The sequence below is a fragment of the Aethalodelphis obliquidens genome, unplaced genomic scaffold (assembly GCF_003676395.1).
Source record: "Aethalodelphis obliquidens isolate GAN/ISIS:26980383/991018 unplaced genomic scaffold, ASM367639v1 scaffold2, whole genome shotgun sequence".
Classification (NCBI taxonomy): Eukaryota; Metazoa; Chordata; class Mammalia; order Artiodactyla; family Delphinidae; genus Aethalodelphis; species Aethalodelphis obliquidens.
In genome coordinates, this window is record NW_020837946.1 from 206,742 (window position 1) to 219,266 (window position 12,525).

Here is a 12,525-nt window from a genome sequence, read left to right on the forward strand (position 1 = left end):
CAACTACTGAGCCTGCGCTCTAGAGCCCGCGAGCCACAACTACTGAGCCCACTTACCACAACTACTGAAGCCTGCGTGCCTAGAGCCCGTGCTCTGCAACAAGAGAAGCCACCGCAATGAGAAGCCCACGCACCGCAATGAAGAGTAGCCCCTGCTCACCGCAACTAGAGGAAAGCCTGAGCGCAGCAACAAAGACCCAACACAACCAAATAAATAAATAAGTAAGTAAATACTTATCAAAATTGGTGAATTTTTGTATAGCCATTTTAATATCGAAGATGGAAGAAAAAAGCAACATTTTGAGCATATTATGTTTTATTATTTCAAGAAAGGTAAAAATGCAACCGAAATGCAAAAAAAAGGATTTGTGCCATATATGGAGAAGGTGATGTGACTGATCAAACGTGTCAAAAGTGATTTGCAAAGTTTCATGCTGGAGATTTCTCGCTGGCCGATGCTCCACGGTCAGGTAGACCAGTTGACGTTGATAGCCATCAAATTGAGACATCAGTTGAGAACAATTAACGTTATACCATGTGGGAGACAGCCGACATACTCAAAATATCCAAATCAAGAGTTGAAAATCATTTGCACCAGCTTGGTTATGTTAAATCACTTTGATGTTTGGGTTCCACATAAGCAAAAAAAAACCTTCTTGACCATGTTTCGACGTGTGATTCTCTACTTAAATGTAATGAAAGTGTTCCGTTTTTAAAACAAATTGTGACAGGTGATGAAAAGTGGATACTGTACAATAATGTGGAATGGAAGAGATCGTGGGGCAAGCGAAATAAACCACCACCAACCACACCAAAGGCTGGTCTGAAGGTGATGTTGTGTATATGGTGGTACTGGAAGGGCGTCCTCTATTATGAGCTCCTGGAAAACCAGACGATTCATTCCAACAAGTACTACTGCCAGTTAGACCAACTGAAAGCAGCACTCAACAAAAAGTGTCCACAATTAGTCAACAGAAAGCACATAATCTTCCATCAGGATGATGCAAAACGGCATGTTTCTTTGATGACCAGGCAAAAACTGTTACATCTTGGCTGGGAAGTTCTGATTCATCCATCGTATTCACCAGACATTGTACCTTCGAATTTCCATTTATTTATTAGGTCTTCACAAAATTCTCTTAATGGAAAAAATTTCAATTCCCTTGAAGACTGTAAAAGGCACCTGGAACAGTTATTTGCTCAAAAAGGTAAAAAGTTTTGGGAAGATGATATTATGAAGGTGCCTGAAAAATGGCAGAAGGTAGTGGAACAAAAGGGTGAAAACGTCGTTCAATAGAGTTCTTGGTAAAAATGAAAAATGTGTCTTTTATTTTTATGTGAACACCGAAGGCACTTTTTGGCCAACCCAATATATGTGAAATTTAAAAAAAAAGAAAGAAAACTCACAGAAACAGAGTAGAATGCTGGTTACGGGGGGCTCAGGTGGGGGAAATGGGCAGATGTTGCCCAGTGGGTATGAACGTCCAGGTGTAAGATGGACAGCGTGGCACTAGAGTTGACAGGGCGGCACTAGAGTTGACAGTGCTCTGTTATATTAGTGAAATTTGCTAAGAGGAAAAAGATGTAACTGTGAGGTGATGGATGTATTAACTGACCTTATTGTGGTAAACATTTCTCCATATACACATGTATCAAATCATCATGTTTCAGCATGTATCAAATCATCATGTATCAAATCATCATGTTTCAGCTTAAACCTATACAGTGTTACATGTCAGTTATATCTCAATAAAGCAGGGTGCAAAGGAGGGGAAAGGAGCCAGTACTGGCAGCAAGCAGACTGCATCTGTTCTAATTCTTCTTTTTTTTTTGAATTGGAGTAGAGTTGCTTTACCATGTTGTGTTAGTTTCTGCTGTACAGTGAAGTGAATCAGCTGTACATGTACATACATCCCCTCCCTCTTGCAAGTCAGTGAGAGAAACGTGAGGCCTGCACTGTCTGTAGTTCTCCAACAGTGTCCTGATGTCCTTGTTTATCAAACTCATCCCCTTTCTTCATGACTCAGCCCCCTCCTTGATGCCTCAAGGGTTGTATGGGGTGGCTTCTTGGTTTTTTTATTTTAGGACCTAAAACAAAGTCAGATCCATCTAACTCTCTCCTGGCCTTTCCTTCTCCACCTTTTCCCCACGGGACAAGACATAACAGGAACAAGAAATCATTAAAACATCAAGAAGTTCTCACATCGAGTTTCTCTCTACCGTAATATTTCTCTTTGGTCTGTGCAGTCGAGGAAAAGTGAGCACACTTGGCTAAAGTAAGAACTCGTGTCGTTGTCAAGATGGCCTCTGTCCCTGTGTTCAGAGGCTCCTTGGAGTTTGCCTTTGCCATCGGAGCTGGGCCCCAGCTGTGCAGGCTTCTCTCCAGAATGCAGCTCCTGCAGCTTCTGCTCTACCCAGTGGCCCCAACAGGCTCCACTTTGAGGGTTTAAAGGCAAACAGTTGCTTCCAGCCCCACCTTGTTTAAACTTGTTTAAACGAGGGTCAGTCTGCAGTTCAGGTGGATTCTCATCCTGAGGGTGGACTTGGCATGACCTCAGGATCATCGTCGGCAGAGGCCGTGGGCGCCGCAGGAGGTCTGGTTCTGAGCCTGAGCGATGTCATCTACGACCTGCCTCAACTTTAAATTCTGCCAAATAACTTTCATTTGAAGAGAAAACTAGCACAAGAAATTTCATCCAAGAGGCCACCAAGCCCAGAGGAACCTAACAGGTGACTCCCGGGCACGGGGACACGCTGCAGTAGCAGTGTCGTCGCTGAGGCCACCTCGATGAACACAGTCCCGAGTGTGCGCTCCGGCGGCCGGGCAGCCCTCACACACCCTCTCGCTGGGACCTGGGGAGGTCGTGGGGGACCAGCGTCTCCGCCATGGGGTCTCCCCCGTGACTGTCTCCCTCCTTTTGTTGCCCTGTGTCTTGCTGCCCGGTGGCTGTTACCGGATGTTCACAGACTTTGGCACACAGAAGCAGAGCCGAAGGGCGAGGGAGCGGCCGCCCTTGGGTCAGCACACGGTGAAATGGGCTGTGTCCTCGTGGCGTGGCCCGCAGCCCCTGTGGCATCGCGGAGGCGGGACGGGGGATGCAAGGCCACGCGAGAAGCCAGGTAGTCCTCAGGTGCTGGTTTTTGGGTGTGACCGCAGCCTCAGCCCGTCGGGCGGGCTCCGTGTGAGAGACACGCAGTGTCTTCCCTTTAACGTGGAAAGGTTCAACGGGGGGCGGGGGGCCCACCTTCCGTTCCCCGGGGAGGCATTTCCTTTGCTCCCGCCTGCGCTCCCCCTGCACGTGTGGTGCTGGGCGTCTGGCATGAGGGCGAGAGCCAGTGTCCTGCATCGGTGGTGGGGTGTCGGGGGAACAGGTGCCCCGCAGGCCGTGGGCTCTGAGGACAGGCGGCTGCTGTCCTGTGGAAGCTGAGCGCGTGGCCCGTGGTGTGGGGAACACGGGCTTTGTTTCTCTCCACTGCACTTCTGTTTCCTCTGCAGAGTGGTTTCAAGGGTAAGAGCCTTGACTGTTTGTTTGTTTTGTTTTTTGCGGTACGCGGGCCTTTCACTGTTGTGGCCTCTCCCGTTGTGGGGCACAGACTCCGGACGCACAGGCTCAGCGGCCATGGCTCACGGGCCCAGCCGCTCCGTGGCATGTGGGATCTTCCCGGACCGGGGCACGAACCCGTGTCCCCTGCATCGGCTGGCGGACTCTCAACCACTGCGCCACCAGAGAAGCCCCGACTGTTTGTTTTTCAATTAAATTCCAGAACAAAGGCTGTGGAGTTGAAGAAGCAAGTCACGTGTGAGAATGTCGGCCCGCCACCCGTCTGCTTTCTATCTCTCTGTCCACTTCATCTGGGGCTGTGCCCTCCCGTCCTGCCCTCTGCAGCCCTCTCCCGTCCTCAGCCGTTACCGTGGCGAGGACAGCGCGTTGACCTTTGACACCTGTGGACGGTGGCAAGGACCTTAGGACAGGGCTGCTCAGACCACCACGCGGTGTGGTCCCTGGGGCTCAGGGTGGCAATTCTGAGGCACCGGGTCTGGGGCGGAGCCTGAGACTCTGCATTTCCAGCAGCCGCCCAGGTGGGGCTGGTACCTGGAGCCCACCGAGTAGCAGGGACGTAGGACACTGGCTCTGTGTCCTCCTCCCGCCTCTGCTTCTGCTGTCACGTGTTGTGAGTACGCACGCACAGTAGACCCCACAGGGTTGTATAAATGCCAGTTAGCCCTCGTCGCAGCATTTGGGTGATGCACGGTTTTCCATACGTTTATCCTTGCTGTTGCTCTTCCTTTGTTCCTGCGTCTCTGCTTCCACCATTTTCCTTAAAACCTGAAGAACTTCCTCTAGTGTTTTGTGTAAAGAAGCGGGGGGTCCTGCTGGTGGTGAATTCTCTGTGGATTTTTTGTCTAAAAATGTCTTTATTTTGCCTTCACTTTTGAAGGGTATTTTCACTGCAACCAGAATGCCAGGGGGACAGTTATTTTCATTGTTTTGAAGATGTCCTTCCTTTGTCTTCTAGTTTCCATCCCTTCTGTTGAATTTCTTGAATTCTAGACATCGCGCGTGAAAACCGCGGGTGACTTGAGGCCTGTTTGATGTCGTCTCCCACCAAAGGGCACTTCTTGCGCTTCTGGTGGTTTGTCCAGGAAGAGCAGGTCCTGTCCACAGAGATAGCACTACTTTGAAACCGGACTTCCCAGTCTGTTTCTGGGGAACTCTTACTCCTGGGGTGCGGCCCTAAGGGGGTCCTGACCAACAGCCGGGCGGTTTTCCGCAGCCCCTCCTTCTAGACGCCGGGCAGCAGTTCCAGAGGGTGGCCCGTGCAGCGCAGCCCCGTGGGTTAGGGCGCACCCACCCGGCTCCCCAGCCTCTGGGTGGCCTCTGAGAGTCAGCACCGGCCTTGGGGGGACAGCTGCTCTGAGCTGGGTCTCTCCCCTGCACGCCCTTCCCCCTGAGGCCTTGGCCTTGTAGCCTGGTTGCTTTAAACAGGCTCTGGAATCTGGCTTTCCTCTCTTCTCTGCCCGATGGACGGTCGCTGGGGCCTGGCCAGCACGGGTTCTGACGCTCGTGGGCCCCCACCCCCGCCAGTTCTGGCGCCAGGTAGCCACCCCTGGAGGCGGCTTCCACAGTCCTCGGGCTTTCACCCTCTGTCCACAGACGTTCCAGGCAAACCCATTTTCTCATCGGGGGCTCGGGTGCTGCAGGTTTGTGTTACTGTTAGAAGCAGCTGCCGTAATTGGCCCTGATGAATCGGGGATTCCAGAAGTGCTGGTACCGAGTTTTCTGAGAACACATTTGGCATCATTTCAAGCTGTGTAGGGAGGGACGCGCTGGACAGCCGGCCCCTAGGCAGACGGCGAGGCTGACACCCGCGCTCACCTCCGGACGTTTGGGAACAGCTGAGCGGCAGGGAGACAGCACGGGCCAGGGGTCCGGACGCCCATCACGGCTGCCGGCCGAGTGTCTGTCACCCACTGGCGGGGACTCTGCCTGGCTCACAAGCCCCTGACACTGAGGTGAAATGTTGCAGCTGCCGCGGGAGTGTGTGGCCTGTGGTGGCACCTCAGCGGTCGTTGAATCTTTGGAAGGTGAAATTAAGGCGTTTTGTATTTGTTTTGTTCTGCTCAGATTACCCGAAAATTCAGGCTGAATTCCGAAGGCAAACTTGAACAGACGGTCTCCATGGCAACCACTACGCAGCCCATGACTCAGCATCTGCATGTCACCTACAAGAAGGTGACCCCATGACCCCAGGTAGAGCTGAGTCCGGTGGGGCTGGCCTGTGTGGTGACACTTCAGCTTCTCAGCAGACGCCGCAGCAGGTGTGGGTGTGGCCACAGGTCACCGTGGGTTCAAGGGTGTTGCCACGTGTTCCTGTAATGGCACAGAAAAACCAAATAAAAGGCCTTTATTTTTATGGCTAAGCATTTTGAATATTATCACTTGCGTAGACTGCGTTTCTTTCATCTGCTGGTGACTATTTGTTTTCAGAGTCGTTTCCCTAAAAAATTAAAAAGGGGTGACTCGTTCTCTCTCCTTTCCTTCCTGCAGTTTTGACAAGATCTGAAAAGTTTATAAATCTACGGTAGTCACAGCAACAAGGTGAAGAGAAGGCAGGACAAAGAGAATTGCAGCGAATTTTCCTTTACTCTTAAAGAGCTGAGAGTGTAACGACCCCACTTCCGTGTGGACGAAGGGCATTCCCAAGGCGAGAGGGTGGTGGTGAATTTATCATCATTCTGTAAATTTGATTTAGTCTCGGCAATATAATATTACCTTCATTTGTTTGTTTACGATGGAAGTTTCCAGACATACACTGACCCCCTGGACCTCACCCCGTTCCAGCTCCTGCCAGCATGTCCCCACACCGGTGGTTCCGTCTGCTCTTCCCCCTTTTTGTGGCTGGAGCATCTTAAAGCGAATTCCACACACAGTGTCCCTTCTCTCGAACACTTCAGCATGTGTGTAAAAGCAAAACAGAGCCTTTCTCTTTTCCTGAACACAGCACAGCATCAGGGGCCTCACCGGGAACATAGACACGGGGTGAAAGGAGGCCGTGCTCAAGAGCAGGGGTCAGTGTCTGCAGCCACACACCCCCTTGTCACACACCCTGGGGACAAAAGGCACTACCGGGGTGGGGGGGTTGTCAGTACCTGGGAGCGCAGAGGAGGGACCGGGGCTGGTGCCGAGCCCTCAGAGGAGCGTGGCCGGAGTGTGAGGAAGGCGGCCGGCCCCCTGCGTGCAGGGTGGACGTGGTGGCTGGGCTGGGCTCGCCGAGAGCGTCAGGTCAGCAGAGACTCAGGCCCAGTTCGTCCCTCCAGCTGCGAACCTGGGAAACCAGACAAGTTATTGGCCTCCGAAAGTCAACGACGGGAGAGGAATGGATGGACACTCCCTTTCCAAAAGGTAGAAATAGGAAAGAAGGCGGCGTGACAGGTCCTGAGCAAGTCCCAAACCTTAAGGCTTAAGAGGAACGATCCTCTGTGGCTCAGTGTCTGTCCTCCGGGCCCCCCTGGGATGGTCCGGGCCCCCCTGGGGTGGTGCTGCCCCCCCACCCCCAGCTTTGCCGGGTACAGCGCTCACCACGGTTCTCAGGGGTTGGAGTCGTGTGCCTGCGGCTCTCCCCAGGTTCTGCCCACCCCGGGGTCGCCCTAGCGGGGGCTCTGCACCCCTTGCAGGCTGTGGGTCTCTGCCTGGGTCATGAGCCTGAGGCTCCAGGTGGCTCCATCCTTCAAAATTGAGGGAAGGTAGCAAGGCCCCCAGGGCTCTGCATTCTGCGTGCTGGCAGAGATGGTACCTTGTGGAAGCCAAAAACCGATTCCAGCCAAGTTTGCAGCTGTGCCCTCCAGTGGGGCAGCCACGTCTGCTGTGGCCCAGGAATGTGGGGAGCAGAGCCTTATCCTCTGGGCCTGGGATGGAAGGGTCACCCGCACAATCTCTGAAATGCCTTTGAAGACATTCTTCCATTGTCTGGACTTTAGGCTTCTGTTTAGGTGGCTGCCTGGTCTCCCATCATGTGGGTAACTAGCTCGTAACTGATGAGTACTAACCTCCGTGTCAAGTCCTCCCAAGCGTCATGATCTGTCTCAGCAAGCTTTCTTACTACTTTCAATATCAATAGGCTGAGGATTTTCCACATTTTTAAGGTCTGCTTCCTTTTTGGTTAACAATTCTGTCCTTAAGTCTTCTTGCATTTTACTCTAAGTATTCAAGAGAAACAAGGCCCCTCATGCTTCAACACTTTCACTTTGCTTGGAAATTTCCAGGCACATAACCAATTTCATTGCTCACAAGTTCTACCTTCCACAAAACTAGGACACATAGTTTAGCCAAGCTCTCTGTCCCGTCTTAACAAAGGTTGCCTTTCCTCCAGTTTCCAATGACCTCCATTTCCATCTGAGATCTCAGCAGACTGGCCTTTACACCTGTGAAAATTAGTAAAGGGAAACCTCGCGGAACTGGAGTGGGGAGGGAATTCCCTGGTGGTCCAGTGGTTAGGACTCTGAGGTCTCACTGCCAAGGGCCTGAGTTCAATCCCTGGCCGAGGAACTAAGATCCCACAAGCCACGCAGCACGGCCAAAAACAAAAAACAAAAAATAATGGAGTGGGGAGGCCACAAGGGGGAGCGCTCACCAGCTCCACTGGATGTCAGCACAGATCCTGACAGGAGGAGGCCACCTGGCCTCTTAGGCCAGAAGCCCTTTACCACCCTCAGGAGGAAGGAGGATTTTCTCCCCGTCAGGCAACAGCCCAGCCAATGAGAAACTGTCACAGCTCAGCCAATGAAAAGCCACCACACTTCAGACCCCCATTTTCCTCCAATGGACTTTTTTGCTTATAACAGCCCCTCCCACCTTACCTTTTCCTCTATAAAAGAATTTCCTCTCCTTTGACCTACTGGACTTGCCTGTGGACTTGTGCCACGGTTACCTGTCCTGAAACACAAATCTTTGCTGCTCCTTAATAAACCCATTTTCTTGGTAAAAACTGGCTGTTTTATTGTTTCAGATGAACACATCCCATATATCTACCAACATTCTGTTCAGGATTACTTAGGTATTGTCTAAGAACACTGAGGCTTTCTCCACAGCTCTCCTCTTTTCTTCCTGGGTCACCAGAGTTGCCCTGAACAGTCCATTCACAGCAGTGGAGGCTTTTGCTAACATTCATCTTGAAACTCTTCCAACCTCTAATTTCCAAAGCCACATCCACGTTTTTAGATACTTGTTGTTTCTTGGTGACAACTTTCGGACTTAGTTCAGGCTGCTGTAACGAAAGTAACCATCCACTGGGTGGCTTGCAAACAACCGCAATTTACTTGTCCCGGTTCTAGAGGCTGGAAGCCCAAGGTCAGGCTGCTGGCTGATTAGGTGGGAGGGCTGCTTGCTCGTGGACGCGTCTCCACTGTGACCTCACGTGCAGAAAGGCTGAGCTAGCTCTGTGGAGTCTGTGTTATGCAGGCACCTGTTCCAATCGTGAGGGTGGAGCCTTTATGGCCTAGTCACCTCCCAAAGGCCCCACCTTCTCCTACCATCACTTTGGGGGTTAGGATTTCAACATACGAATTTGAGGGAAAACAGACATTCAGACCATAGCTCCAAGGGAGCCTGGAGGATGGGACCAGAGCTGTCTCTGCTGCTGGAATGATGCTGAGAGGAGCTGGGAGCAGCAAGGAAGCCCCCACTCTCTCCCTCCTGCATCCCAGGCTGCTGCCTGCTCACAGCTGGAAGGGGGCTAGGAGGGCAGCACCCAGACCGGAGCAGGAAGGGTGGGGCTGAGAGCCGAGAGATGAAAAGCAAATAACTGACATGGTCACCTGGTCCTCTTCCTCCCCCCGACCCCCGTGCGTCTTGTTGGGAAGCTGGAAGGCGTCCCCAGTCTGGATCCTGGGTTCCCCTGGGTTCCTCGCGGTGTCTGAATTGTTCCTCTAAGCCCTCTGTTTGCTGTAGTCTGGAGGTTGGATCACACTTCCTAAGGGCTGTCCGGGTCTTCCTGTGCGCCGTCTGCCTGTCTCACGTGGCTGATGCTAACGTAACAGGCCCAGACGGTGCAGCCTGCCCTCCTTATTCTCAGCGTCTGTCAATCGGCCCGCCCGTGGGTGACCCCTGCCTGAGCCAGCTCCCCCATCAGAGCTGCCGAAGGGCCATCTTCCAACCCTGTCCTTCTGCATTCGGTGGCGGAATTCTCCGAAGAGCTTCCATCCGTCCAATTAGGCTCAGTTTGGTGCCTCTGAAGTAAGTTCACACCAGAAGGCCAGCGGAAACGCTTCTCTCTTCCCCTTTGATCATCGGGTTTTAGAACAGGTGTGCCAGGGACAGCGGTGCTGGCCGCCCGACCACCTTCTCACACCACAACCCCCCCCCACACCCCTCCTGCTTCTGTTATGAACCCAGTACTTTTTGTATGTTCGATGTGAGCTAGGCAAGTCCAGTCTTTTTCTTTGACAGACAGGAGGGGCCCACATGATGTGCTAGTTGGCTGGATGGAGCCCCTCAAGCCCCTGATGGCCTCTGTTCCCACTTCCTGCCTCAGAACCTGTCTTCTCTCCAGTGGGGGTGGGACTGAGAGGCCCCGGGCAGAAATGGAAAATCCCTTTATAAATTATTTTCTCACTTATTTCCACTTTACTATTTGAGATCTCATTGCCGAGATCACAACCCTTCACTCTCAACTACTTTAGCATGGGATACGTGCATTTTTTAACAAAAAAAGTTGTGCATCCACACTTAGGTTTCCAATTCAAATTTTAAGATTATAAAATTTTTTACTTAAATTCTTTGATTTTACCTCTTTTAAGATGAAAATCCTGTTTATCATTATTTGCTTTCTCCTACAGGATACGTATGATTATTTGAGAATAATAATATTGTTATTAATAAGACTACTGATTGAAGTTTCCTTTTTCTTTTTGCGGTATGCGGGCCCCTCACTGCTGTGGCCTCTCCCGTTGCGGAGCACAGGCTCTGGACGCGCAGGCTCAGCGGCCATGGCTCACGGGCCCAGCCACTCCGCGGCACGCGGGATCTTCCCAGACCGGGGCACGAACCCGCGTCCCCCGCATCGGCAGGCGGACTCTCAACCACTGCGCCACCAGGGAAGCCCTGAAGTTTCCGTTTTTGCTGTTGTTTTTACAGCTTTTTCATTGAAGATGTAAAGTTAAAATATAGTTGGAATAACTGATTCCTCTGGGTGCTTGTGTCACCAACTTGATAGAGAAACTCATTTGTTTAATTTTTTAAAGTTGACTGTTTTCTTAAGTTAGCTTTGCTTATGCAGAACATCCTACGTGACCCTATTGTCAAAAGTTTAAAACAAGGGACTTCCCTGGTGGCACAGTGGTTAAGAATCCGCCTGCCAGTGCAGGGGACATGGGTTCGAGCCCTGGTCGGGGAAGATCCCACATGCCGTGGAGCAGCTAAGCCCGTGCACCCCAACTACTGAGCCTGTGCTCTAGAGCCCGCGAGCCACAACTACTGAGCTCACGTGCCACAGCTACTGAAGCCCGTGCACCTAGAGCCCGTGCTCCGCAACAAGAGAAGCCACCGCAATGAGAAGCCCGCACACCTCAACAAAGAGTAGCCCCTGCTCACTGCAATTAGAGAAAGCCCGCGTGCAGCAACGAAGACCCAACCCAGCCAAAAATAAATGAATAAACATAAATAAATAATTTATTTTTTGAAAGTGTAAAACAAGATAAATTTTGCTTCACGTGGGTGTATAGCCCAGCTGCTGAGTGCCCCACCAGGCAGCCCTGCCATGGTTTATCCAGCAGACACCCTGATGCTGGGCATCTGGGTTGTTTCCAGTCTTTTGCTGATCAAATAATGTCACAATGAATAACTTTATGTACATGGCATTTTGGACTTTGGCCAGCGTAGCTCTGGGATAGATTTCCAGAGGTAGCCAGTCCGAGGGTAAATGCATCTATGACTTGTCCAAGTGTTGCCCCTCCCCCAGGGACTGTGCCATTTTGCTTCCCAGCAGTGTTGTGTGAGGGGACTTGCCTCCACCAACGAGAGTCTGTTGTCAGATTTGGGTCTGGCCAACCTGCTCGGGGAGCAGTGAGATCCTGCAGCTCTTTTTTTGGTTGTGCCACACCGCATTCGGGATCTTAGTTCCCCAACCAGGGACTGAACCCACACCCCCTGCAGTGGAAGAAGCGTGGAGTGTTAACCACCGGACCACCAGGGAAGTCCCTGCATTTCTCTTTTTTTGTCTTTTTCTTCTCGACTTTCGAAGCTTTTAAGTTCTTGTGAATTATAAACATTAATCCTAGTATTCCTGATTTTCAATGACCACCTTTCATGGAGGTGAAATGCACGGTTACAGCATGCACTTCACTCTTCCACAGTGTCCACAGGTGTACAGTTGAGTGGTATTTAGTACATTCCCAGTGTCATGCAACCATCAACCCTGTCTACTTCCAGGACACTTCTGTCACCCCAAGGAGAAACCCCGTACCCATTAAGCCACTCCCACTCTCTACCCACCCCCCCACCCCCCGCCCTTGCTTCCTGTCTCAAGGTGCAGATACTTTTGAAAATGTTCAATGTTATTGTTTTTTTCCCAGAAAGTATTTTGTCTTTTCTTGCTCCTGGATTTTAAATCATGTTGAGGAAGATTCTGCTCACTCCCCAGTTAGGAAGAAATTCACCCATTGTTTCTAGAACTTGTTTCATTTTTCATGCTTGGCTGTTGGATCCGTTTGGAATTTGTTTTGTGTCTAATGTGACATACGCATTCGATTTGGTCTCTGAGTGTTAACTGGTTTGTCACATTTGCTCACAAGCCCGGCTCTTCCCACCTCATCATGGACTTGGTTCTCCAGGCACAGGGGTCTGTCTCTGGGGGTCCCGTGACCCTGCGCCTGCCTGTCTACATGCATTTGGCCTGGGGCCTGGTGGTCCAACAACAGACTCAGAGGCAGAGGCCTAGACCCTCCTCATTTCTCTTCTTTGAAGGGTTTTCCCGGCTGTTTTTGCCCTTCCCCCCCCCCCCCCCCCCCCCCCCCCCCCCCCCCCCCCCC

The 12,525-nt window shown here is 51.6% G+C and overlaps 1 protein-coding gene across 13 annotated transcripts in view; it reads left to right on the forward strand.

The window, feature by feature from the left end:
* The window catches only part of THAP4 (THAP domain containing 4), a 43,750-nt gene extending 35,264 nt beyond the window's left edge, over positions 1 to 8,486 (forward strand). For 4 of the 13 annotated variants that reach the window (XM_027116101.1, XM_027116111.1, XM_027116079.1 and 1 more), the window contains one exon: positions 5,627 to 5,937. In XM_027116101.1, the coding sequence (XP_026971902.1) occupies positions 5,627 to 5,667 (41 nt within the window). In that variant the 3' untranslated portion in view covers positions 5,668 to 5,937. Of the gene's footprint in view, positions 1 to 2,157; positions 2,382 to 2,966; positions 3,120 to 5,308; positions 5,515 to 5,626; positions 5,938 to 6,049 lie in introns of those variants that run through there. The other 9 variants (XR_003434715.1, XM_027116089.1, XR_003434693.1 and 6 more) reach the window with 6 other exon arrangements.
* The last annotated feature ends 4,039 nt before the right edge of the window (positions 8,487 to 12,525 follow it).